General features: G+C 44.4%; 1 protein-coding gene across 4 annotated transcripts in view; it reads left to right on the forward strand.

Moving 5' to 3' along the window:
* Window positions 1-25,383, forward strand: part of MAP3K15 (mitogen-activated protein kinase kinase kinase 15) — a 117,306-nt gene that overhangs the window by 32,555 nt on the left and 59,368 nt on the right. For all 4 annotated transcript variants that reach the window (XR_015723277.1, XR_015723276.1, XM_087859575.1 and 1 more), the window contains exons 4-6: window positions 6,182-6,375; window positions 9,768-9,936; window positions 11,934-12,040. Coding sequence is in view for 2 of the 4 variants with exons in the window: in XM_087859575.1 (XP_087715701.1) it covers window positions 6,182-6,375; window positions 9,768-9,936; window positions 11,934-12,040 (470 nt within the window). In the remaining 2 variants the exon portion in view is untranslated. The remainder of the gene's footprint in view (window positions 1-6,181; window positions 6,376-9,767; window positions 9,937-11,933; window positions 12,041-25,383) is intronic.

A 25,383-nucleotide genomic window follows, 5' to 3' on the forward strand; every position in this document is an offset into this window, starting at 1 on the left:
AGGCCCAGATCCTGCTAAAACTAAGATGTGTTACCTACATTCCTAATGGAAGGCAACATTACATTTCAGTTAAAAGTAAATGGTGACAAAGATATGATTTGTTTCTCATTCAAGTTCACAGGCTCCCAAGGAATACTAGACTCCAGGTTCAGAACTCCTGGTCCAGTCTAGAACTATTGAGCACAGCTAATACTTACTGCATGCCCGCTATGCACCGTGGTCACAGTTAGGTCTCTGTCACCTAAAGAAGTTAGGTGAGACCCCTGAGATTTGGATAGATAAGTACGTGGTCCAGGGTCATTCATCTGGTTTGGAATGGAGCTGGGGTTTAGTCCTTGGCTGTCCCAGGTCTCCACTGTCTTGCTATGCTTGAACAGACATGACACTTCCTGTTTCAGTGTTAATATGGTATTTTGTCTTCCCCTAACTTAGCAAATGTGAAAAAAAACAACCCACTACCCAGCTCTGGTGAGATGAGGATGAAATGGAGTTGCCTCCATGCACTACGGGTGGGAGCAGAAATTACTCCATCCTTGGTGACAGCAGCACATACCCAGAACCTTAACCTGACTCTAGTCATTTCATTCTTGGGAAGCTCCTCTTGGGAAAAGACCACAGTGTAAAGACGCAAAGATGTTCGTCTCCATGTACAGGAAGAAACTTCTCAGAACAAGGTTAAATAATAGGAGAATGGTTAAGTACACGATAAATATTCACCACATGGTGTACTAGGCAAGCATTAAAAGTTAAGGCGTTTGACTGTGGAAGTGTTGAATTTCACTAGATCATACATGTGAAACTAACCCTGTATGATGACTACCTGGAACTGAAATAGAAACTTACAGGGGCGCCTGGGTGGCTCAGTCGTTAAGCGTCTGCCTTCAGCTCAGGGTATGATCCCGGCGTTCTGGGATCGAGCCCCACATCAGGCTCTTCCGCTGGGAGCCTGCTTCTTCCTCTCCCACTCCCCCTGCTTGTGTTCCCCCTCTCACTGGCTGTCTCTCTCTGTCAAATAAATAAATAAAATCTTTTTTAAAAAAATGAAATAGAAACTTATAAAAGGAGTGAATGGCAGAGGGGAACAATTACGGCATTGCAGACTGTATAATCCAACTTTTACAATGAGAGCTTTTCAGAAAGCACTTATTCCTTAACGTAGTGGTGCTATAGGATAATCTGTTCATGGTGGTGAATCTGTACAGGGCAGTAGTTCGAGAAATCTCCATCACTAAGTTAGCAACTAGAGACTTTGGAGGACGGATTCCTCCACTCCCTAACCTCACAGGGTCTGAGACCAGCGGCTTTTACCCTGCTCTCTGACCTCACTTCACTGTCTCGGAATCTTCCTTTTGGAGATACTTGAAGAGTGTTTGGAATAAGGTTTACATATTAATGGGCCTAGCATACTGGTTCTAATGCCCCTTTATGTAGGAAACTAAGCTGCCTTTGTTGAATGTGTTTTAATAAGCTGGATTCTTGAGATGTTTCCATTTATAAATGTAACAATTACAAATATACAAGCTTGGTTCGCTATTGGACATGTGTTATGCTAATCAATGTTTTTCTTTTTAATTTCTGGTCTCCTCACCAACAAAAGTCTGAATGTGCCCCATCATTTGAAGATGTTTGGGCCTATTCTTCTTCTTTATAAGAACAAAAGAACTGCACTCAAAAGCCTGTGCTTTCATTTGGAAGTTTATGAATTGCTTTTGTAAATGTAGCCATTAGTCCCAATTGCTTTCTGTAAAATTTCTTGAACTTTTATACACTTCATGAGAGATTTTCTCAAAGGGAGTATTTTTACTTTGCCAAGGCTCCAGATTCCTGCTGTCTCCTCAGTCCTGTTCATTCAACTCGCTCAGTTGTTCGCAGAGGTCACGTATTCCCTCTCTTTCTCCTCATTTTTCTCTAACTGTGGCTGAACGTTTGCCCAAAGGATCAGGTCCCCTCCTGGCTCGGGCAGGTCTTCACGAGCCTCTGCTGCTCTCGCTCTGCCCACTGGAGCCCGAAGCTGGAACAGGGCACCCAGCTTGTATTTGTCAAGGTCTTATTTTTTCACACCTATTATTGAGGGCTCGAGTAGGATGGGGACAGAGTTGACTTTTGCGCTATTTGGAAGGAATGGGCTTGCTGAAGAAAGACTATCAACAAGATTTCAGCAGAAGTGTTCGTTTTGGAAAGAGTTTTAAGACCTGTAATATTTGTATCCAAAGAGGTGGGATTCTCGGACCTGCAGGGTTATTTAGTTGTAACGTCGGGAAATCTTTTTGTCAGAATTGTTACTCTGTATAATGTTCTGTCTTTTAAGCCAAGAGAAGAAAAGAAACAAGTATAAATTGATAGAATTTGTTATATTACCGTTTCTGTTAACCACTTCCGGTTCTTTTTGTTGGTTTCTGTGGATTCCGGGTAACAAATGGTGTGGTTTCCTTGGGCCAGTACCGCCTTGTTGCCGCCTGCATCTTTTGTGCTGTTAGTGTCAATAAATCCCATTTCTGTATGTTACAGTCCCCGACATAGGATTACATACGTCGTTTTACGCAGTTGCCTTTTAAATCAGTTAGGAGAAGAAAGAAGAGATTGGCAATCCCATCATCTGTTCCTTTGCTGGCATATTCGTTTGTATCAAGTCAATTAGAATTAGTGTCTGGGGTCACTCGCCTTCAGCCTGAAGAACTTGCTTTAGTAGTTTTTGTAAGACGGGTCTCCTAGGAACAAATTAGCTCCGTGGTTGTTGATCTGAAAATATCTTCATTTCACCTTCATTTTGAAAATCTAGTTTTGCTAGAAAGAAGATTCTGGCTGACTTATTTTGTCTTTCGTCCCTTTGAGTATGTCATTGTGCCGCCTTCTGGCTTCATTAATTCCAGAAAAAAAGTCAGATGTTGATTTAATTGGAGTTCCCTTGTACGCGCTAAGACATTTTTCTTTTGCTGCCTTCAAGATTTGAAAATGTTGGCTGTGGTATATCTGGGTATGGATCTCTGAGTTTATCCAGTGGGAAGTTCATTAAATTTCTTTGCTATGTAGATCCATTTAATCACATTTAGGAAGTTTTCAGGAATTATTTCTTTGGATATCTTTCTGCTCCTTTCTCTCCTGTCCTTCTGGGACTCCCATAATGTGACATGTATGTTGGTGCGCTGGATGGTGTCCTGGATTTCTCTGAGGTTCTGCTCCTTTTTCTTCTTTCTTCTCTCTGTTCCTTAGATTGCATAGACTGTTGGTCTGTGTGCAAGTTGGCTGGTTCTTTCTTCCACGCAGATTTCCTGTTGGGTCCCTTCAGTGAATTTTTAATTTTGGTTATTGTACTTTTGAACACCAGAAATTCTGTTTGCTCCTTTTTTGTGACTTCTGTCTCTTCATTGATATTTTCTATTCGATGAGACATCATCATACTTTCAATTCTTTCAGCATTTCGGGTGTCCTCTAGTTCTTGGAGCGTCTTTATAATAGCTGCTGTCCAGTCTTTGTCTCCTAAGTCCAGTATCTGGGGCCTTCCAAAGGCAGCTGCTGGCACCCACTGTTTTTCCTATGCATGGATCACACAGGCCTGTTCCTTGGCATGTTTGTTTCTTTTTTGTTGAAAAGTGGACATTTTATTTTTTTTCCCAAGATTTTATTTATTTGAGAGAGAGAGCACAAGAAGGGGGAACAACAGGCAGAGGGAGGGGAAGAAGCAGACTCCCCACTGAGCAGGGAGCCTAACGCAGGACTCCCGACACAGGGCTCGATCCCAGGACCCCGGGATCATGACCTGAGCTGAAGGCAGATGCTTCACCGACTAAGCCACCCAGGCGCCCTCTGGTCCTCTTGACCACACTTGCCTGGAACAGAGCTGCTCCGGCCCAGGCCATAGTGAATGACAATGCTGGTGGCCTGGCCTTGCCCAGGAGAAACCGTCATCCTAGACTAGAGGTTGTAGGGTAAGAGGGAGCCCCTTCTTCTTGCCTGTCCCCACCCAGGGTAGCGTTTCTGTTGCTCGGGGCTGGAGGATAGGGGAGAGCAGGTTATCCAATGCTAGAGTGTCGCTGTTCTTACCAAGATGAGTTGATTTTCTTGAATAAATGTTTCTCTGCTTGCTGTATGCTCTTCGGACAATTCATAGAGACTTAAAATGTTAAAAAAATTTTTTTTCTTTGCCAGTTAGGACTGTTTTTCTAGGGAGATAATCTGAGGAGCTTCTCACCCTACCCCCCAGGTCTAGCTCTAACTTTTTGGAAAAAAAAAAAAAACTCTGCTTCTGCACAGATATTTTACCTTCTAGACCTCACTGATGCACACAGTCCTTTCCTTCCTCTGTCTGCAGTCAGAAGGCTTTTACCATAAACTCAGCCAATTGCCAGTGGAAGAAGAAGCAGTTTAACCTTCTGATTGCATAAAAGGCATTTAATTTACTTCAGTAACGTGGCTTTCTTTATAAATGAGGGAGAAATTTGTCTAACCTACCCAAACCTTACTTTGTTGGACAGTGTGAGTCTGTCTTTGAGGATATGAAGATAATTACCAGGAAGGGAAGTTTCTTTGTTCCCCTGGTGCAAGCAGTTCCCAGTGAGTGCTGAGAAGTACCTAGAGTTTTCTCCCTGACCCCAGTTACCACCCACACATCTGAATTTTTGCCACTTCTGTTTATAACACGCTGGTATCTGTATTTTGAGGGATTTAACCCCAATATCTGGTGCCCATGGGGATGGTCTCCAGCTGCTCTTCTGGGTAAGTATTCTGAGAAAATCCTATTTTCAGGAATCATAGAACATGAAGGAGCTTAATATAAGGCGATGGCTGGCCTGCCACCTGTTTTTGTGTGACCAGTCAGTTCAGAATGCTTATTACATTTTTAGATCATGGGGAAAAGTCCGAAGATGAAGAGTATTTCAGGACATGTGACAATACGAAATTCAGATTTGTGTCCATAAGTAAACTTTGGGACATAGTTCCGCTCACGTGTTTATGTGTTGTCTACAGTTGCTTTGATGCTATGATAGGGAGAGTTGAGTGGTTGCAACAGAGACAGGCCCACAAAATCCAAAATCCTTCCCACCTAGTTTTTTTTTTTACCGAACAAGTTTTCTGACCCAGTCTAAATATGTTTGAATGGAGCAGCATGAGTAATTTTTTTCTTCAAGAAATATTTTAAGGCCTAACAACCATGTCTCAGTAGGACTTAGAGATGCCTGACAAGGTACAAAAGAGAGAGTTTCAGGACAAGTAGTTAGTTGGAGTTCAGGTGGAAATAAGCATGCCATCTGTTCTGTAAGCAAATCTCATTCAGAAGGAAAACTTAAAAACATAGGTCACGTGGGTATTTGAAATGAGCTCCCCAGGGGTGCAGGTTTTCCCACAGCTTCTGTTTGATCTGAGATGGTAGCATTCTGACTGTGTTTTCTGTAATTACCAAATTTCTTTCTAATTTAGAAGACGCTATATTCCTTATTTGGTTTCTTGTTTTTGGAGAAAGTGTGCTTCCCAAGGTTATGTCTGTATTAACCTAAAATACTCAGATAATTCCATTGGCTGAGTTTTAAAAAATTAAAGAGAAGATCAGACGAATTATTTGTGGCATGATAAACATTCTTGAAAACTAAGTGAAGAGCTAGGAGTTTAAAAGTCTGGAATTTTAAGCTAGTTGCTTTTTGTGACAGTGTAGACGAAAGATTGATATAAGAATGTCCTATAAGGATGTATTTTCATCTTTCAAATGTGCTAAAAAATTGAGCACGATTCAGTGCTTTTTAGGGGTAGTGTTTATGCTTTGCAAAGGATCATAATTCATAGTCAAATTGTAAAGCTTTAGCATCCTTGTTTAAAACATCTCTAAGCTTAGTCACATTTATTGGTATCTGTTCCCTGCAAGACAGTTTTTACCCCAAAGTTTGTAATGGTTCACCTGTGGTTAAATGGCCAAACAGTAGGACTTTTGCATCTACGCTGAAAGAAAGAAAATCTGCCTTCCCATTGCAGTTCTTGGTTATCATTGGGTCCAAGCTCACTCTTATTTGGGGGGCATGTAGGGAAATGATGTCACTTCCATGACTCCAAGCCCTAAAAGCTCTGCCGGAGAAGCTCAGAGACCTACACAGACCAGTTCTCCTTCCCCATCCTGCCAGCTTCCGCCTGCCCAATCCACAGCTGTGCTTCTGTGTCCATGACTTTGTGAAACATTTTTGTTTCTGTTTTCCAGGCATCTAGTGGAAATTATTATTTCATCCCGTACATCGTGACACCGTGTGCTGATTATTTTTGCTGCGAGAGTGACGCCCAGAGGCGCGCCTCAGAGTACATGCAGCCCAACTGGGACGCCATCCTGGGTCCGCTGTGTGTGCCCCTGGTGGACCGGTTTAGTAGCCTCCTCAAGGACATCCACGTGACCTCATGGTAATTCCCATTCGCCGTCAGCAGCCCTGGGACCTTTGCCAGAATTTTCCCTTCACGTTCATGGAGGCAGTAGACGCTTTGGAGACTGTAATGCCCAGGGAATGGGAAACCCCAGCCAATCCATTTTAAGTTCTTCTGGAATCCATTATTGTTCCTTGCTACCTCACTAAGTTGGGCCATTGAGGTGTAGCCAAAAGAGAATAGAAGTGGAGTTTTAGCAGGTGAGGGCTGAGCCTGTATCTGGCCCCAAATCCCCTTGTGACCTTGATAAATAATTCTGTGTAGCCATTTCCTCATCCAGAAAATAAGGACGTTAAGTCACTGTTTCCATGCTCTTTCAACCCTGGGATTTCCATGTTTTAAGATCCTTTCCGAACTTGATCTTTGTCCCCCCTGCCCCCAACCCCATGTGGCTGTTGAGGTTGTTAAAATGGCTCAGCAAGCTCACTCCCGTCATTAAGTTCTTGCGTTGAGTCAAGCCACAGGGCATCCTGACCTCAGGAGGTCTCGGGACGTGTTCTTTGCAGATTTCTGTCAGAGAAGGTGGGGAATACTCATTCAGAGGTGGGCAGGTTGGGGTCTGAGTCCTGGGTCAGACGATTTTGCACTTGGCAGCCTCGGAAAAGTCAGCTCACCTATCTGAGCCTCTGTGCTCGAGAAGCCATACCTTAAAATGTTCTTACTCTAAAAGTTGGAGGCCAAAATTCTCCACTAAACCCAAGGATCCAATGGTTGTGCTTACAGCCAGTTTAAAGGATTTACTCCTGTAAGTTACGTCACGAGAAGGATCTGTCCTTCCAAAACAAATGAAAATCCTGGCAGAACTGGCTTTAAATGGAAAGGCGCACATGTCCCACTGTGGCTCAGACGGTGCCTCCCCCAGCGGTGACGTGTTACTGTTGTGTCAGTCTGAGGTACACGCTTGCTAACAGTCTGTTCTTTTTCTATCCTGTCATCTCCTGTTTGGACTCAGAGTTTCTTGTGTGCACCTTAATGGGGAAATAAGACTAGAAACCCAGGTCTTTGTGACCAAATGCCAATGCAGACAGCAGATGGGGGACCTTTAGAGGCGCATTGCTGCAAAGCCTGACACAGTCCGACCTTGCACAATGAGCATTTTAGTGACATTTAGGGAGAAAGCTCTTCAAATATTAGCTTTTCAGGTCTGATGAGGAAATGCGCTGGTTTGAGTCTGCCATCTGAGCAAGGCCTTGCAAGAAGTGGGCTCAAGTCTGTTTTTCATGGAGAGAGAGAGAGAGAGAGAGAGAGAGAGAGAGAGAGATCAGTAGGAAAGCACCTGTTTTGGTGTCATTTCAAAGGACTCGAAATACCTGTTGGCTGCTTCTACCCCTTGAATGGTTAGTGAGAAGGTACATGGGGCTTCTGGTCTAAAACATCTGTACGAGGAATGGCAGATGAGTTTTTTGCTCAGGTGTCACTTCTGATAGATGGGTAAAGGCTGCCTGTAGCCTTGTGCTGAAAAAGGGTTTGAAACCATTTCCAAGTTCACATCGGTTAGCAACATCTTCCCTCATGACCACAGGCAGAAACGGCTACGTGTGTTACGTAGATGGTATCCCCAACCAATACTCAATTCAGTATTTTGCTTATTTACTTACAAGTGATAGCTCTTGTGAGGTTTGTTAGTTTATTAAAACTATTTTTCAGAATTAGCCTTGAAAACAAGACGAAACTAAAGTGTAACTTTTCACTTCTCAGGCTACACTAAGGACACTTTTATATCTTTGATGCCTGTATAGGCCACCAAATGGACAGTGGCTGTCACCCAACTTAATGACTCCTAAGATGGATGACAGAATTTTAAACACTGGTGGAATCTGTTAATTTGCTCATTGGGATGATAAGCAATAGACAAACAAGAAAATAAAAAATTAAAGCAACACACGATAATTTTATGTCTGAGCGCTTTCTGTGGGCACCACTTCATTCTTTAAATGTTAATTGAAGTCCTCTTATGAGCATGGGTGCAGGCTGCGTGCTGTATTCACATTTACTTGGCATAGTTGTAAAATTATTAAAAGTAAGTAACATTCGTTCTTATGTATTTGTCATTCTCTGAAGACTGTTAAATTGAACGTGCTCCTTTTTTTAAAGATTTTATTTATTTGACAGAGTCAGCCAGCGAGAGAGGGAACACAAGCAGGGGGAGTGGGAGAGGAAGAAGCAGGCTCCCAGTGGAGGAGCCTGATGCGGGGCTCGATCCCAGAACGCCGGGATCACACCCTGAGCCGAAGGCAGACGCTTAACCGCTGTGCCACCCAGGCGCCCCTTGAGCCTGCTCCTTTTTTTAAAGGTTTATTTATTTTAGAGAGAGAAAGTACAGGTGAGAGAGGCAGAGGGAGAGAGAGAATCTTAAGCAGACTCTCCACTGAGTGCAGAGCCCGATGTGGGGCTCAATTCCACAGCCCTGAAATCATGACGAGCCTACTCCTTTTTTTTCATGAAGAGCCTAGTTTTTCTCTCTACAGCAAAGTCCTCTCACTCCTTAACCGGTTGTTTGTAGATTACTGCTTGGCAGTGCCCAGTCTCCATTCAAACATTACTTGGAAAGTAGACGACATATTTAAACCAATCTACGGTCATTGTAAGTTGGCCTCTGTATATCAAATTAGATGATTTGTGAAGGTTTTAAACCAAGTGCCAGATACTAGCATTGGTTCTCTGAGAGGCTACGATAAGAGACTCCAGTGTGGATTTGAGCTGCTTTCGATGTTTTTATACATCCCTCTTATTATCTACATGATCCCCGGAAGGAAGTTCTGTTTTACGTTGGAAAAGCATTCTGGCAGTCGAAAATGACCAGGGGAGCAGGAGTGAAAGACAAAGGTTGTCCATAAGCTTCCAGGCACAGCTTCTCGGATTGTTCATGGACAGGCCCAGTTTCTGGCTCTTGGCCAACTGGAAAAAGCTTTGTGATTTCGAGGTGGGGATACCTGATAGATTGACATTAAAGACGTTCTCATGATACTGTGTTTCGTGGCTTGGGGACTTGTATTTGGCTTTGTGATAATGTGTTAATAGTGGGGGAAATACACGGTTCGAGTAAGGTAATCTCTTGCTCCCTCTGTGTTGGAAAATCCCAGAGGGGATATGGGGGCTGAGTAGCAAGTCCTGTGAGTCCTCCAAATACTGACAGGGTCACCTTTGAAAATATTTCCAAGGTCCTAATGAACTGAATTTGTTGATGTTGAGTAGTTAGTTGCTACAAAAGGCGACTAGCAAGTAGGACCTGTCTCCTGTCTCTGCTGGTGCGGGGAGGCTCGGGGCTGAGAGAGGCCCCCATGTGTCCAGCTGTGTTGTAGCTATGAGCACCAAGGTGGTTAGAGCTGCCGAAGGAAACAGACTGGAGGTTTTCCTGTTTCCCTCTCCAGCACTTACTACAAAGAAACCTTGTTGAACGACATCCGGAGAGCCCGAGAGAAATACCAGGGCGATGAACTGGCTCGGGAGCTGGCTCGGATCAGACTTCGCTTGGACAACACCGAAGTTCTGACCTCAGACATCATCGTTAATTTGCTACTGTCCTACCGTGACATCCAGGTACGAGCCCCCTTCCTGGAGGCTAGCGCGTGGGGAGCGCTTCCTCGGCCTGAGGACTTCATTCCTCGCGTGAAGCACTCTCCTACCCGGTGGACGGTTAGCTAACTGGTTTATAGGCAAAAGAGTTATGTGGCTAGGTCTTAGGTCCCCTAGCACGTCTGTTGTGCTGGTAACATTGGAAGCTTTGTCACATCAGGTGGCCACTCCAGCCGAACGTCGTTCACAGTACTGCTCGATAAAAGGAACTTAGAATTTAACAGTTTAGATGCACTTTATGCGAGGCATTGTTTCAAGCGCTTGGCGAATCTTAATTCACTTAATCCTCTTCACAGGCTTATGGGATGTATACTGTGATTATCCCCGTTTTACAAATGAGGCACAGAGAAGTTAAGTAAGTTGTCCAAGGTCACACAGCAGTTAACAACGTCAAGATTCAACTGAGGCAACATTGTCCTTGCTCTTTACTCCTCTGCTGTGCTACTTTCTGTAGGTCTTTGTCACTTTCTTCTTTACTGACCACCGCCCATCAGTGACAGCGAGAGTAGGAGTAGCAGAGGCACACCCAGGACCCAGGGAATGCAGATGTTTACTCTAAAACAGGCATCAGAGCCTCATGAGGAGTGCTTGAGACACGGTTTATGGGATGCGGTACCATGAAGGAAATGGAGCGTTTCCTCCCTCCAAGTTACATGCTGTCAAGCCATTTATAAGGATGTCTTGACTTGGTTCCCTTTGGGGGGAACACAAGACAGTGTGCCTTCCATGCAGAATTCTACAAAGCCATATTGGAGGTTGTTGACAACAAGTCTTTAAATCAAATTGAGAGAGGCACCCCGTTATGACCTGAACAAAGAAGAGTCAACTGCGGAGGGACGTGCGCCCTGGTGATAAACAGATGTATCTAATTGACTGTAAGAGCAGATGCTATTAGGGATTTTGACAATGATGAAATGATGGCCCAGAGGACAAGAGAATGCAAATGACCTTTTTTTAAAGTCTGTCTTCCATTGAGCTGCTGGCTTCCTTCTGCCTCTTCTTTTTGTAACCTTCCATTGGTAGGACTCTCGGGCTCAAAGGTAAGCCAGAAGCTTCTTGGAATACACTGCCACCTGTTCTCAAGCAGCAGCATCAAGGTGCAGAGCCACAGAATGGGTGTGGGCTTTCAGTGGGCAGTCCTCCTCACTGAACTGTGGCTGGCTGGCGGGGAGTTGGCCAGTCACCCTGATTGCAAGCCTGGCTGAAAGGGTAGCAGATGGCACTGCTCAGAGGGGACCCAGCTGAGACGAACACAGTAGCAATTTTTCCCTGGGTGATTATGCAGTTTAGAACTCTGGTTCTCAACCAGAGGACATGTGGCAGTGTCCGGAGACCTTGTTTCACAGCTCAGGGGTAAGGGGGAAGTGCTACTGTCCAGGCTACTGTCCAGGTCCGAGTGCCGCTTAACCTCCCAGAATGCCCGGGCCGGCCCCCACAGCAAGAATGATCCAGCCCCAAAAGGTCAGTAGTGTCAAGGTGGAGAAACCCTGGTTTAGATGAATTCAGTTATTTCTGGCAAAACGGGAAGGACCTGGCATGTTTGCTCTCTTCCTGTGCTAAGTGACTATAAGATTTCGTGTGTGTTTATATCTCGCTCATTTTAACCCACAGCTCCGCTCGTGCTGTTGGCTCTCCTGCACTCACTGCGTGGCAGCTTTCTGCGGGCTGCTGGACTCGCTTGCTTTTGTTGCCTTTGGATTTAGCCTCATCCCCTTGATCCCTTTGTGGCCTTTGATAGCTGGGATTCTTGGTCTACCTTCTCTCTCATTCATTTTAGGTTTTTTTTTTTTTAAATCTTACTCCTGTTGTGTTATAGGCTGTAAGTAACTTTACTAAATGCTGTCTGTAGGGAAAGACTTGTATTTAAATGCTGAGGCAGTCTTAGGTTGATACCATTCAGAAGAACCTGTGAAGAGCCGTCTGTCTCATGTCTTTCTCACCTTGGAACCTCTTGCCGACAGGACTATGACGCCATGGTGAAGCTGGTGGAGGCCCTGGAGACGCTGCCGACCTGCGCCCTGGCCGACCAGCAGAATGTCAAATTCCACTACGCATTTGCACTGAACAGGTAAGAGTGAGAGTGGACATATAAAATTTTGAAACATGCTGCCTGTTAAATTCTTCTTTCATTCAACCCTCACTGAGTCTGAGCCAGATAGGGTGCTAAATGCCAAGGTTATGAAAATGGGCAAGGCATCTGGTCTTGGTGATCAGGGATTCTGTCTTTGGAACATATATTCCAGCCGTGAGGTCAGACGTGTAACTAAAGCCCTAGAGCTCAGAGTGATAAATGCCTCGATGAGGACTTGCCCCAAATGCTGTGGAAGCCTAGCAGAGGGAGGAAGTCATCCCACTTGGGGCTCTTAAAGAAGCTTCCCTGGGGTCTTTGGGGCTGGGTTTGGAATTCATACTAAGAATTACCTCACATGCAGAAGAGAGTGTGGGATGGGAGTGGTGAAAAGGCCGTTCCTTTCACACTAAAAACTTAGTGTCCTTTGTGTGCAGCGGGCCTTCAGGAAACATCCGGGGCGACTACAGTACGGGATGCATGGGAAGCAGACGTGTGCCCTGAGGCTAAGTGTGGAGACTGGGACTGTGTCTCGAAAGGACCTCATATACATGAATAAGGGGTTGATAGTATCTTGCGGACTGTGGGGCACTGGTTTAAGCAGCTGGATGACTGTTTTAGGCCAGGAGAAGAGGGTGTTGTCTTCGTTGACTAGTGTAATCTGAACTTCGGAGTACAAATGACTGGGCTACGTGGAGTTTGTGAGACTTGGAAATTCCTGCCTGGAGAGTATGAGCCTCAGAAGCTCATAGTGGCTTCCTTCTGGCTGAGGGTATTAGTTAAGATGCTGTAACAAAGAGACCCTGAATGCAATGATTTAAGTAAGATGGAAATTTCTCTTTCACCTAGCAGCGTAGCAGTGAGTGGGCCAGACAAGTGGCTTAACACTGCTCTGAGAGTTGTCCAGGAACCTGGTTTCTGACTATTTTGTAGTTCTGGAATCTGCAGAAATGTTATCCTCTTCTAGTTGAAGCTTGGTCACTACTACTCTGTATTCCAGTCTATGTAAAGGGGGAAAGACTGGAAGCTCAGGACAATTTCCTTTAAAGCAAGTAGAATTAGCACAGCGACACTGCTACTCAGATTCCATTGGTAAGTATGTAGTCACATGACCCCATGTAGCCAGAAAGGCAGCTGGGAAATGTAGTCTCTACCTGGGCAGTCATGTGCTCATTCAAACTTTGCTACTGTGGGTTTGTAGGATAACTAGGAGTTGGCCAGGTTGAACCTCACAATATCCCAGATGCCTGAATGTTTTAGTCCTGCAGTCTCCCTTCTTCCTCAGATAAGATACAGGAAGGGGAGCACCATTAGGTAAATATGGTGAGAGCCATGCCCAGATAAACTTACTGCTGGATCTGCCTTCTGCTGGGGTCAGGAATTGGTCATACTGAATCATAAAGCAAAAACTCTGAAGGGGGGTGGTATTCAAACTTAGCCTGAGAGCCAGAGAGTTCTGGCACCTCCTCATCAACCTTCTGTGGCCAACATCATCCACAGGGAATGAATAAAGTGAGCGTAGGAGTTGACCTGAGTGAGAGGACTCTTGGGTCTGGTTTCTCAGAGTCTAGGCTTGGCTTCAGCAGCTGGATTCAGCTACACGTTGTGGGTTTGCCACTGGCAGCATCTGCAAGACAGCGTGTGTGCTCGGGAGCCCATGGCTTCAGGAGTCTCATAGTACACACGCCGTCACATCTCTTTCTTATCGTGAAGCAAAATGTACACGCAGTGAAATGCATAGATCTTCAGTATACAATTCGATGAATTTTGATAAATGGACATACACTGTAAACAGCACCCCTATCACAAAGGAGAACATGTCTATTCCCTCAGAGAGCTCTTTTGTGCTCCTTTGCAGGCAATCCCCATCCCTTCATAGACAACCAGTGTTGTAACATCTGTCAGCATAGATGAACTTTCTCCGTCCTGGAACTTCGTATAAATGGAATCACAGACTGTGTATTCCATTGTGTCTGTGTCCTTCACTCGGCGTCACGTTCGTGTGATTCATCCGTGCTGTCGGATGTATCGGTAGCTCGTTGTTTCCTGTTGCCATAGAACAGTCCATTGTATGGATCTACCACAATCGATCTACCCATTTGATTGCTGATCAACCTTGGGGCTTGTTTTCAGTGTGGGGGTGCTAAGAACAGCGCTGCTATGGTTAATCTTGTGCATGATTTTTGTACATATATGGCGCATTTCTGTTGGGTACATAGCATGTGTCCTGCTCTAGTAGATACTGGCAAACAGTGACAGTCAGGATTTTTATTCTTTTGGGAGGGGAGGTTTCATGGTCTCTCTGAAAATGTGCCTGCTCTCTCCACACTGGTCTTTAAATTCAGCGTCCCAAGGCAGGGAGCATTGGGAAGGGCACCTTTATTAAGCTTGAAAAAAAAGTCCTGTAACTCTGTTGGGCCAAAGTAGCATGCCCAGTTTTATTTATACTTAATTATACTTGATTGGCCCTTGATTTATAAGGATTAAATGAGTTACCACTGGTGATGTTCCTGGAAGGATGCCTGGCACACTGTAAGTGCTATAAAAAACGGTTCGTGAAATAAAAACTGAGAGGGTCATTTAAGTCAGACGGAGTAGAGGTAACTGTTGTCAAACAAAACGGTCTGATTGCCATCCACTCGAAGTAATAAAAGAGAAAAACAGTTTGTGAAATGGAAAACCAGTATCTAAGGGTGATGGGTGTGGCAGGATGAAGAGATCCCCAGACCAGTGCGTTTGCAGGCTGGAAGCAGAATGGCTGGGGTGCACGCCCCAGAAGCGCCTTGCTCTCTGACGGTGGTGTTCTCCTCCTGGGCCCCTAGTAGACGGTGGCTCCGTATTATAGGCCAGGCAAGGTGTCAGCAGATTCACAGTCGGATTTGACACTATGTACGGTTTTGAGAAAATGTATGGTGTCACCTTGTGTCTATAAAGGGGAGTATAGTGATGGACAGGTCATTTTCGTGCATTACAGTTGACCTCTAACTCTTAGGAAGCGGAGCAAATCGTGGCATGAAGCAGTTACTGAAAGTTGGCGGTAATGGATGATGTTTGACCCTCAGACGGCAAGGGCTCTCTGCTCCTAGCAAAGCTGGCTTGAGCCACCTAGCTTTTCCAGCTCACTTCCCCGCAGCTGCATTCAGACGCGCGTTCGGAGCAGCTTCAAGTTTGCTGTGAGCAGTTGAACTGCTTGCCACTCGGTGCCATGGAATCCTGTATGACTAGTTTTTATTTGCTGCTGTTCTCACAGCCAGGAGTTTATTAGATACGCAGCCAGAAGAACCTGACCAGGGATCCAGGCAGCAGGCAGAAAGATAGTCTGGAAGAAGAGTACTGGAATCAAAGTAGTAGGTTAGGAACAAGACTTGCCCGCAACAGAGGAGGAATGTTCTCATATTCTACTCCCTGCGTCTTCAGGTCAAGACTGCCAACTCCAGCACAACTCAACTCCTTGAATTCCTCAGCATGTGGAGGGGAAGCTGAACGCATGTCACGTTGATTGTGATATCTGACGTATCACTCTAGGAATAAGGGGAGTGATAGAGGAAAGTACTCTGCGGGGCCTAGAAATGCATGCAGGGGCGATGGTAGACGAATGTTACAGAATCCAGCTGGTGCCAGGGAGGCTGCAGTCTTGTTCCAGAACCTACAGCGGTCACTTCATCCTCCGCCCCAGGGGCTATCCAGCCACGTCCTTGCTCGGGTGGAGGGACACATGCCCCCAGGAGGGCAGCGTGGGCTCCTTGTCTCTGCCATAACCGCCAGCATCCTTTTCTTTGTTTCTTCTGTTTATGTTCACTGTTCTCTCTCGCCATCTTAATTCATACATTTATATGACCATTCTTTATTAGGTGTTTGTCAGAAGTAGAAAAATGATGACTTTTCCCCACTTGTAAAGCGCACTGGTCTCTGGGTCACTAAAATCGTGTTGCAAAAAGAGGACGGAAGTTTGTGGTGATCATTTTCCTGGCAGTGAAGAGAGACAGGAATCCTGTGAATTTAAAAGAAGTCACCTAGTCCAAACCCTTCATTTTAGGAGGAAGAAAGAAAGAAAGGCAAGGGCCCAGGATACAACAGTGGATCGGTAAGGGGTCCGGAGGCAGAACCCGCAGCTCTAGCCCAGTGCTCTGGGTACGCTCGTTTAATAATGTCGCGGCATCAGCTGTGAAACTCGGCCCAGAAAGCTTTCTTTTATCTTCACTTAACTCAAAGACAGCAAAAGGAACCCTGGGCCTCTGGGAACTAACTGTAGGACCATTCTTGTATATGTTCTGCTCTGTCATATGTGATGAGAGCTTTAGATGGTAGCTGAAGATTAAAGCCACTCTCCTATTATATACTTTATATACCAAAAGACCAGTTGCATTGCTTTTCTGAGAAATGGACCATCTCAGTATGTTCTGAGCAGCGGCCTTGCCAATAATACATATTTTCTTTTCGGAAAATATTTATCCAAAGGACTTAAACCGCTTCCATCAGTCCTCTCTTCAGCCTCCTTGGGCCTAAGAGATCTTGGCTTTTCGGTCCAATTCCTGCTTTGGTTTCCTCCCTTTTGTCCCCACATCTCCTGACTTCTGTGTCAGGGGAGGCCTTTGTGCTGAAGAAGACCACTCATGAGGGTTTCCTAAAGTTAACAAGTGATGGAAAAATACAATCACATGGGTTATATGTTACACACATGAAACTCTTCCTCTCTCTCTCTCTCTCTCTCTCTCTCTCAAACAGTTTGAGAAATATTTCAAAACCACTCTGCTGTTCACAACCCATAACACTGTGGATTGCATTGCTGTGGAAGAAATGAGGATGATGGTAATTAATGAGATGGGGTTTTTTAATTGCAATTCCAGTATAGCTAACATACAGGGTTGTATTAGTTTCATGTGTACACTACAGCGATTCCACACTTCCGTACATCACCCGGTGCTCATCACAACCAGTGCCCTCCTTCATCCCCGTCACCTGTCTCACCCATCCCCCCACTCCCCTCCCCTCTGATAACCAGCAGTTTGTTCTCTAGAGTTAAGAGTCTGTTTCTTGGCTTGCCTCTCTCTTTTTTTTCCTTGGCTCATGATCCAAATTATGAAAGCAGCCTACGTGTCCATCAATAGATGAATGAAATCAATAGATGAGGATAAAAAAGATGAGGAGTATATATGTGTGTATGTATATATAGACCCACACACACAATGGAAGCTGTGTGTGTGTACATACACACACACACATACATATATATATATATATATATATATATATATATATATATATATATAATGGAATATTACTCAGTCATCAAAAAGAATGAAATATTGCCATTTGCAGTGACATGGATGGAGCTAGAGAGTATAATGCCAAGCGAAATAAGTCAGAGAAAGACAAATACCATATGATTTCACTCATGTGGGATGAGATGATTTCAAGAACTAAATAAGAATATCTTAAGTAAAAAACTTCACACAGTGCCTGGCACATAGAAGAAGCTGAGTGAATGTGAGTTGTCCTTCTATTTCCTGATGGAGAATCCTGACCACCAGTGTTATATCACCTTCAACGATGGTATTTGAGGAAGGATTCTTTAGAACAGGAATCTCAAAGGCCATTTGGAGTAAAATGTGAGATGTACTGAATAGCTTCTGAATTCTTCCAAGTAGAAGTCCATTGATTGAGAAACTTTGCATACAGTTATGGAACTGGTCCCATGTGACCTGGGTCCTGCCTTGCCTCCTGTCCTGTTCCTGATTCACTGCCCTGTCTCCACCCTCATCTGCCTTCAGTTCTTAAGAGGGGCAGGCCGTTCTCCTCGTGGGTGTTTCCTCTGTCTGGAGTGCTCATGGCTTGCCGGACTGAATCTGATGATCCTTCAGTGTCTAGCTAAATGTCCCTTTCCTTAAAGGTTGGGGTTGCAAAGAATACCATGTCTAAAAACGACATCCTTGCTATTACTCATTCTCATGGCCCCTGCTCTTTCCCCTCATAGCACTCATATTTCCGTGTTACGTTCTAATATTCGTCATCCCTCCCACCAGACTAAATCGGCGGGGGGAGGGCAGGAGCCATGGTCTACCCTGTGCCTGAGACCATCGTGCCACTTAAAGAGTAGGTGCCCAGTAGGTATTTGTTGAATGGCTGAATGAATGAATGAATGAATAACTCTGTGATCTGCCGTGGTCTACAGTTGGAAGAGATCCATATGGTGATATCTGGGTCCTTACGGTTAAGGGCTTGGTGTAGTAGAACGCAAATTTATTGAATTTTTCCTTATATGTGTGAAAACAAAAATATCTAAGTCCTATGTATTCAGTGTATACAGAAAGATATAAAAGCAGAATTACTGGTAATACCACCATCAAAGTGGGGCTTGGCCCAAAGCAGATAATCCAGAAAAGTGAAGGCCTCCATAGGCTACGTCAGGGTCAGCAGCGATGGGCATTTTCCTACTGTGGGATCCCAGATGTCCGTGAAAGTGGGATAGGATAGGAACCCAGCAATCAGTCTGTATCACCAAGGAAACCCCTGCCTTCTTGCTGTTGGTGACTTGTGTGTTAGGGTAGGGTAACTGCTATCACAAGTAGCATATTGATTTCAGTGCCTTAACATAGTGAAAGTTTATTTTCACTCATGCATCATTCCAGTGTGGATGTTTTGTGCTTGGGCAGTCTCTTCTCCGGGTGATTGACAACCCACTCTCCGCCCATCGTGGTGCTCCGTCCTCTCTTCAGTTCTCATCTCTTCTTTCAGCTGGATGATAAGAAAAGCGAGACCATGGTGAATTGCCAGGGATGGGGTGTGTGTGTGTGGGGGGGGTAACAGCTTTACTGAGACAAATTCGCATAGCATACAATTCACCCATTTAAAGATCACAAGCCAGTGGTTTTAGTATATTGAGAGTTGTGCAACCATCACAACCAATTTTAGAATATTTTCATTCCTCCCCCCAAAACCCTGAACCCGTTACCAACCACTGCTCCCCATTTTCCCCGTAACTCCCCTCCCCAGCCCTCAACAACCACAGTTCTATTTCGGCAGTCCATTAACAGTCACTCTCTATTCCCCACCTCACTGGCTGGCCCTAGGAAACCACTCATCTGTTTTTGTCTTCGGATTTGCCTATTCTGGACACTTCGTATGAGTGGAATCCTATAATTGGGGAGTTTTTCTGGCTGGCTTCTTTCACTTAGCATACTGTTTTCAGGGTTCATTCATGTTGCAGCATGTGTCAGTACTAAATTTCTGTGGCTGAAGAATATTTGATTGTACTGATATAACCCATTTTATTTATTCATTGATCAGTCGATGGACTTTTGGGTTGTTTCTACTTTTTGACTCGACTAGGGAGGTTTGTCTGAGCCTGGTCAGGAAGTGATGTTCGTTACTCATTAGCATATTTCATTGGCCAAATTTCAGTCTCATGGCCCAACCTAACTGCAAGGGAAGTTGGGAAATGTGTTCTGGCCGAGGGCCCAGGGGAAAAAAAAATAAATGAGTTTTAGTGAACACATCCTAGTCTCTACTGCAACTTGCAAATATAAGGGGTAGAGTTGAAGTGAATTCATCCACATGGAGACCCCTGAGAATGCGTCGTCAGAACCAAGAGTGCAGACAGGAATACTCTTCACCTCCTGTTGCTTTTGTGAAAAGTCAGCCTCAGAAGTGCCCAGCTCCCCATCGGGGCCGGCCAGTTCACTGTCAAACCCGGCCTTTATAGATGGTGCTTGGTGGTCCTAGGGGACTAGAAAAGGTTGCGGTGATGGGGGCAGGGATGGGATGATTTAATAGTGGCTCTGGCCTGCTACGTAACTAGGTCCTGTCTGTAGAGTAGGAAAGCCACCATTCTGCTTCATGTGTTTCTTTGGCTCTGGGCACTGTCCAAACTCACACACGGGTTGCCTCTAACTGTTCCTTTCTCCTTAAGTAAATATGAGGCATCTGGCCAGACTAAGGCACCTGCTTCCTTGTGGCAGGCGTGTATCTGTTGAGATCCAATCAGGAAACTGAATCCTCTCTCAGTATTTAAAATAGAGGAAATTGGCTATACGAAATTGCTCACACGCATGATGGAAGAGCTGAGTAGCCAAACAGGGAACTGGGTCCCCTCAGAATTACCATCCACAGGAAGCTGCTACCATCCCTCCTTTGGCTGGTGGGACACAGGAAAGGTGATGTGAGCAGAACCGAGGAGCCAGGATCCCTTGAAACCATTACAAGCCGCCTGTTGGCTGGGAGGTCAACAGAAGAGACGCAGCTGTTGCCGGAGCAAAACACACCCAGGATGGGACAATGGACTCTGGCTTCTTCGTTCTTGCCCTGCGGATACTTGCCCGCCGTGCTCTTCCACTGGCGGCTCATGGCTGGTCATCAGGGCTGGGAGCCTGGGAAGCAGCCTGGAGGAGCCCGCTCCCTCGGGACCCAGAGCAAAGCAGGTGGCAGAGGAATGTATCTGAGGGTGGAGAGCCGTAACTGGCCCAGCAGGACACTTCACTTGCCGAAACACTCACCAGGATCTACATATTTTTAAAACCACCTTTATTAAGGTATAAGGGAGAACTGACATACAATCAAATGTACCCAAAGTGTTCCGTTTGACGGCTTTAGCCAAATAAGTACTCCCGTGTCACTACCACCACAATCAAGAGACAGAAGGTTTTCTCCCTCAGAGTTCCCTTTGGTACTTTTTTTGTCACCCCCTCCCCCCATGCCCTTCCAGCCCCAGTTTGGATAATGGCGATTGACCCATATTCCAGGTCACTGATCCTTTCTTTCAGAGTGTCCAAATCTGATGTTAGCTCATTTCAGTGCCATTTAAAAAAAAAAATTCAGTTTTAGGATTTCTATTCATGTGTTTTTTGAGAGTTTCCATTTCTCTCACAAAATACCTTAATTCTTCACCCATATGTATTATGTATGTATAAACAATATATTTCTGATAGCTGTAAGTTCTCAGTAAGTTGTAAGTTGTCAGTTTTAGTAACAGTCTTTTCTGGTTCTGGTTCTATTTTTTATCTCGATTATGGGCCACATTTTCTATGTACATTTCATAATTTTATTATATTCTGTACATTTTATCTAAAAGAACCGAGGAGACCGAAATATAATTTGTTTTGTTTATTATCCTGAATACCTGAGCCCTTTCCTAGGTCTGGCAATTAGCATATATGACTGATTTTTTGTGTTTCTCCTAGAGAATGGCTGGGTTAGCCCTGGACTCCATTTTAATCCATTAACTCGTGATTAGCCCAACCCCCACCTCTTGTCTCTCTGTGACCTTTCTGGTCTTGTCAGTATTTGAGCAGGGAGGATTTGGGGTTGCCGTTCCTCATATCTTTGGGTTCCATTTTTGTAGGGACCCACGTCCGAGTGCTCAGATAGCACATGTGGTATCTTTCTGTTTTGAGCCTCTCCTGCACCATGGTTTTCTTGGCAAAATACAGGCGAGTGTGCTACAAGATGATTCTAACACAAAGCAAAAGGTTTTTGCTTGGGGTCCCTTCCAGATGCCATTCTGTCCCATCAGCCCATGCTGTTGTCCAAAACGTTGCTGATTTTCTCCTTGTCCCTGTGAAGTTTCTCTATCAAAGACTCGCTCTTCCATTTGTTAGTACCTAGAGCAGGCCCCCCAGCAGGGAAGTTGTCGTGGTTCTTTGCTCACCTCTGAGAGTGTCGTTGTTCTCTGGAAAGCGTTATCTAAGGAAGTTCTTCCTCCCCTTTGGCATGGGCTAGGTATTGTCCAGGCTTGGACCATTGCCAGTCTTCAAACTGGAAGCAGGCATCTCTTAAAAGGTTTTTGATGGGCCACCTAAGACAACATTGGTCCTAGAAAGGACTCTGGTTTAGTGAGACATTTTGCTTGTTAATTCTGAGTGCTTGCTTTGGAGAAGGATTTTTTTGGAACTCTGTCTCCCACCCTATCAACTTTCTCTTAAAGACACATGATATAGGAAAGACAGGATGCTTAGTGACAGATGAAAGTTCTGGCACACTGTAGCTCACAGTCGCCTTGTCAGGTTAGCAAAGTCAACCATACTTTACATGTGAATAACTGAGGCACAGAAAAGGTAAGCAACTTGCTCGAAACTCAAACAGGTAGTAAGTGGTATGAAAATAACCAGAATCTAGCTGTAAAGATTCCCAATCCACTGTTGTGGTTTTTTTATTCTGTGTATCTTATTGTCTAAAAAATAAATACGTTTATATATTTTTGTGAAAAACGGGGGGGAAAAAACATTTAAAGCAATTGTCCCTTATAATTCTGTTCTCTAATCCACCCACATTCCAGAAGTAATCTCTCTCACCACTTTGGTGTATATCCTTTCAGTTTTCTGTGCATTTGCCTCCTCTTCACTACGTTACGCTGCAGGGTTCCTAAAAGACAGGACCACAGAGGAGATGCTCTGTCATTGTGTTCACTCAGCAGTCAGTGGATGGAGATCTTTTCATGTTCAGTACAGCTCAGTTTGTCATCCATTTAACAGAAATTTGTTGAGCACCTACTATGTGCTAGACCAAGTTCTAATCCCTGGGGCATAGCAGTAAACAGACCAGACAGAAAAATCCCTCCCTCTCGGAGCTTACATTCTTAAGTGGGAAGAGACAATAGAAACTAAGTAAAACTATTAAAACAGGTTAGGGTGATAGGCTGGTGGGGCAGATTACAGTTATAAGCTGAGTGCTCAGAGAGGACTAGACTTAAGAGAGAGTGACATAAAAAAAAAATGAAGAGATGAGGAAGCATACCGTGTAAATATATTGGGGAAGAACATTCCACAAGGTTCCAGGGAAGAACGTGTAATAGCAGGGAGGCTTGTGCAGCAGCAGAGTAGGTGATGGGGGGGGGGGGGAGTGGACAGTGAAATAACCGGGAGCCAGATCTTCTAGAATCTTGCAGGCCACTGTAAGAAAATAGGTGTTTGCTTTGAGACGGGAGCTCCTGGAAGGGTGTTTTGTTGTTTTTGTTTTTGAGATATAATTGATATATAACATTTTATTAATTTCAGGTGTATAACATAATGGTGTGGTATATGTACATTTTGTGTAACGATCACCACAGTAAGTCCAGTTAACATCCATCACCACACATAATTAGAAACATTTTTCTTGTAATGAGAACTTTGAAGATCTCTCTTAGGAACTTTTTTTTTTTTTTAAAGTAGGCTCCGCACCCAACATGGGGCTCGAACTCATGACCCTGAGATCAAGAGCCCCATGCTCTACTGACTGAGCCAGCCAGATACCTCATGGAACTTTCAAATCTATAATACAGTATTAACTACAGTATTAACTAATATAATACAGTATTAACTGTGTATTACATCCCCAAGACTTGTGTATTTTCTAAGTGAAAATTTATACCTTTTGACCCATTTCGCCCACCCCCCACCCCTGGCAGCCACCAGTCTGTCCTCTGTATCTGTGAGCTTGATTTGGTTTGCTTTTTTAGATTCTACATGTAAGTGAGATCATACAGTGTTTCTCTTTCTCCGACTTCTTTCACTTAGCGTAATGCCCTCAGGATCCACCCACGTTGTTGCAAATGGCACGATTCCTTTCCTTTTATGACGGAATAATAGTCAGTTGTGTATGTAAAGCACATCATTTATCCGTTCGTCCACTGATGGGCACTTGGGCTGCTTGCAGGTCTTGGCTGTTGTAAATCATGCTACAGTGAACGTGAGCGCAGGTATCTTTTCGATGAGTGTTTTTGTTTCCCGTAGATAAATACCCAGAAGTGGGATTGCGGGATCATATGGTAGTTCTATTTTGAATTTTTTCAAAAATCTCCGTATTGTTTTCCACAGTGGCTGCACCAATTTGCATTCCCACCCACAGTGCGTGAGGGTTCCCTTTTCTCCACATCCTCACCAACACTTGTTATCTTTTGGGTTTTTTTTTTTTTTTAATCTTAGCCATTCTAACAAGCGTGAGGTGTTGTCTCACTGTGGTTTTGAATTGCATTTTCCTGACGGTGAGTGATGTTGAGCATCTTTTCCTGTGTCTGTTGGCCGTCTCTACTGTTGGCCTTCTTTATGCCTTCTTTGGAAAAATGTTTATTCAGCTCCTGTGCCCATTTTTTAAATCGGACTTTTTTTTTGCTATTGAGTTGTATGAATTCTTTATATTTTGGGGGTATTAACTCCTTATCAGATATGTGATTTGCGTAGAGAGTTTTGAGTAGAGGAGTGACATGGTCTGACTTAGTGTTTAGCAGGGTCACTCCAACTGCTGTGTTGAGAACAGATTGTAGAGGGGCGATGGTGGAAGCAGGAAATGACAGTTACTTGGACCAAGGTAGTAATGGTGGGAGTTCATGAGGAGTAGGCCATTTTTGGATATGGCTGAAAATAAAAGCCAACAGAATTTTTTGATTGAATAAAAAATGTTAGAGAAATGTGGTAGGACTCCAAAGTGTTTGGCATGAAAATGAGGAGGAATGGACTGAGCATTATTAAATAAGGTGGAGAAGAACAGCTTTGATGGGACAATCAACAGTTGAGTTTTGGACACATTGAGTTTGAGGTATTAGACATGCAAGTGAGATGCTAGGAAGGCAGTCGGGTACGGAAGCCTGGAGTTTAGGGGAGAGCTCTGGGCTGGAGATAGGAATTTGAGAGTCGTCAGAATATGGATGGTTTGAAAAAGCAGGACACTATATGATACCACCGATGGACCTGGCATAGTTACTGATCACGAGGCAAGGTCCAAGGGTTGTGCTAAGGACACTCCAGTGTTAAAATACTGGAGACGTGAATAGGGGCCAGAAAGTTAGACTAAAGTAGAAGGAAAATCAGAAGTGTGTGGTGTCCTGCAAGCCAAATGAAAGTGATCCAAAGAGGAAGGAGTACTCAACTGTCGATTGCCACTGGTAGGTCAGATAAGACAAGGGCTGAGAAGTGGTCAATGCCTTCAGCAGTGACGCAGACCCACTGAATCTGAATATCCAGGATGGGACACACTGATGCCTGGATCCCATCTCCAGACAGTGATTTAATTGGTCTCAAGCGCAACCTCAGCGTCAAGGTTTTTAAAGTTTCCCAGGTGATTCTAATGCAAGCCAAGGTTGTGACCCCCCACTGCCCTAACTCATATCTGTCTCTTAATGTGTGAAATGGCTTTATTGTCAGAAACATATGTTGCTGGACTTGAGTAAACATGGGAGTTTTTGTCTATAGACTTGTTCGTGGATACTTTGGGATCTGAAAATGACAAACAGATCTGAAAACTGATGATTAACCACTAAAGGGATAAGTTATTTAGCACCTGGCCTAAAGTGGCTTTTAAGCTGAAAATCGATGTGCTTCTCTTTTTTTGCAAATGTTTGGTTTTTGGGTTTTCTTTTTTTAATCGTAAGAAGA

The sequence above is a fragment of the Ursus americanus genome, chromosome X (assembly GCF_024610735.1).
Source record: "Ursus americanus isolate L20-20 chromosome X, mUrsAme1.1.p, whole genome shotgun sequence".
Classification (NCBI taxonomy): Eukaryota; Metazoa; Chordata; class Mammalia; order Carnivora; family Ursidae; genus Ursus; species Ursus americanus.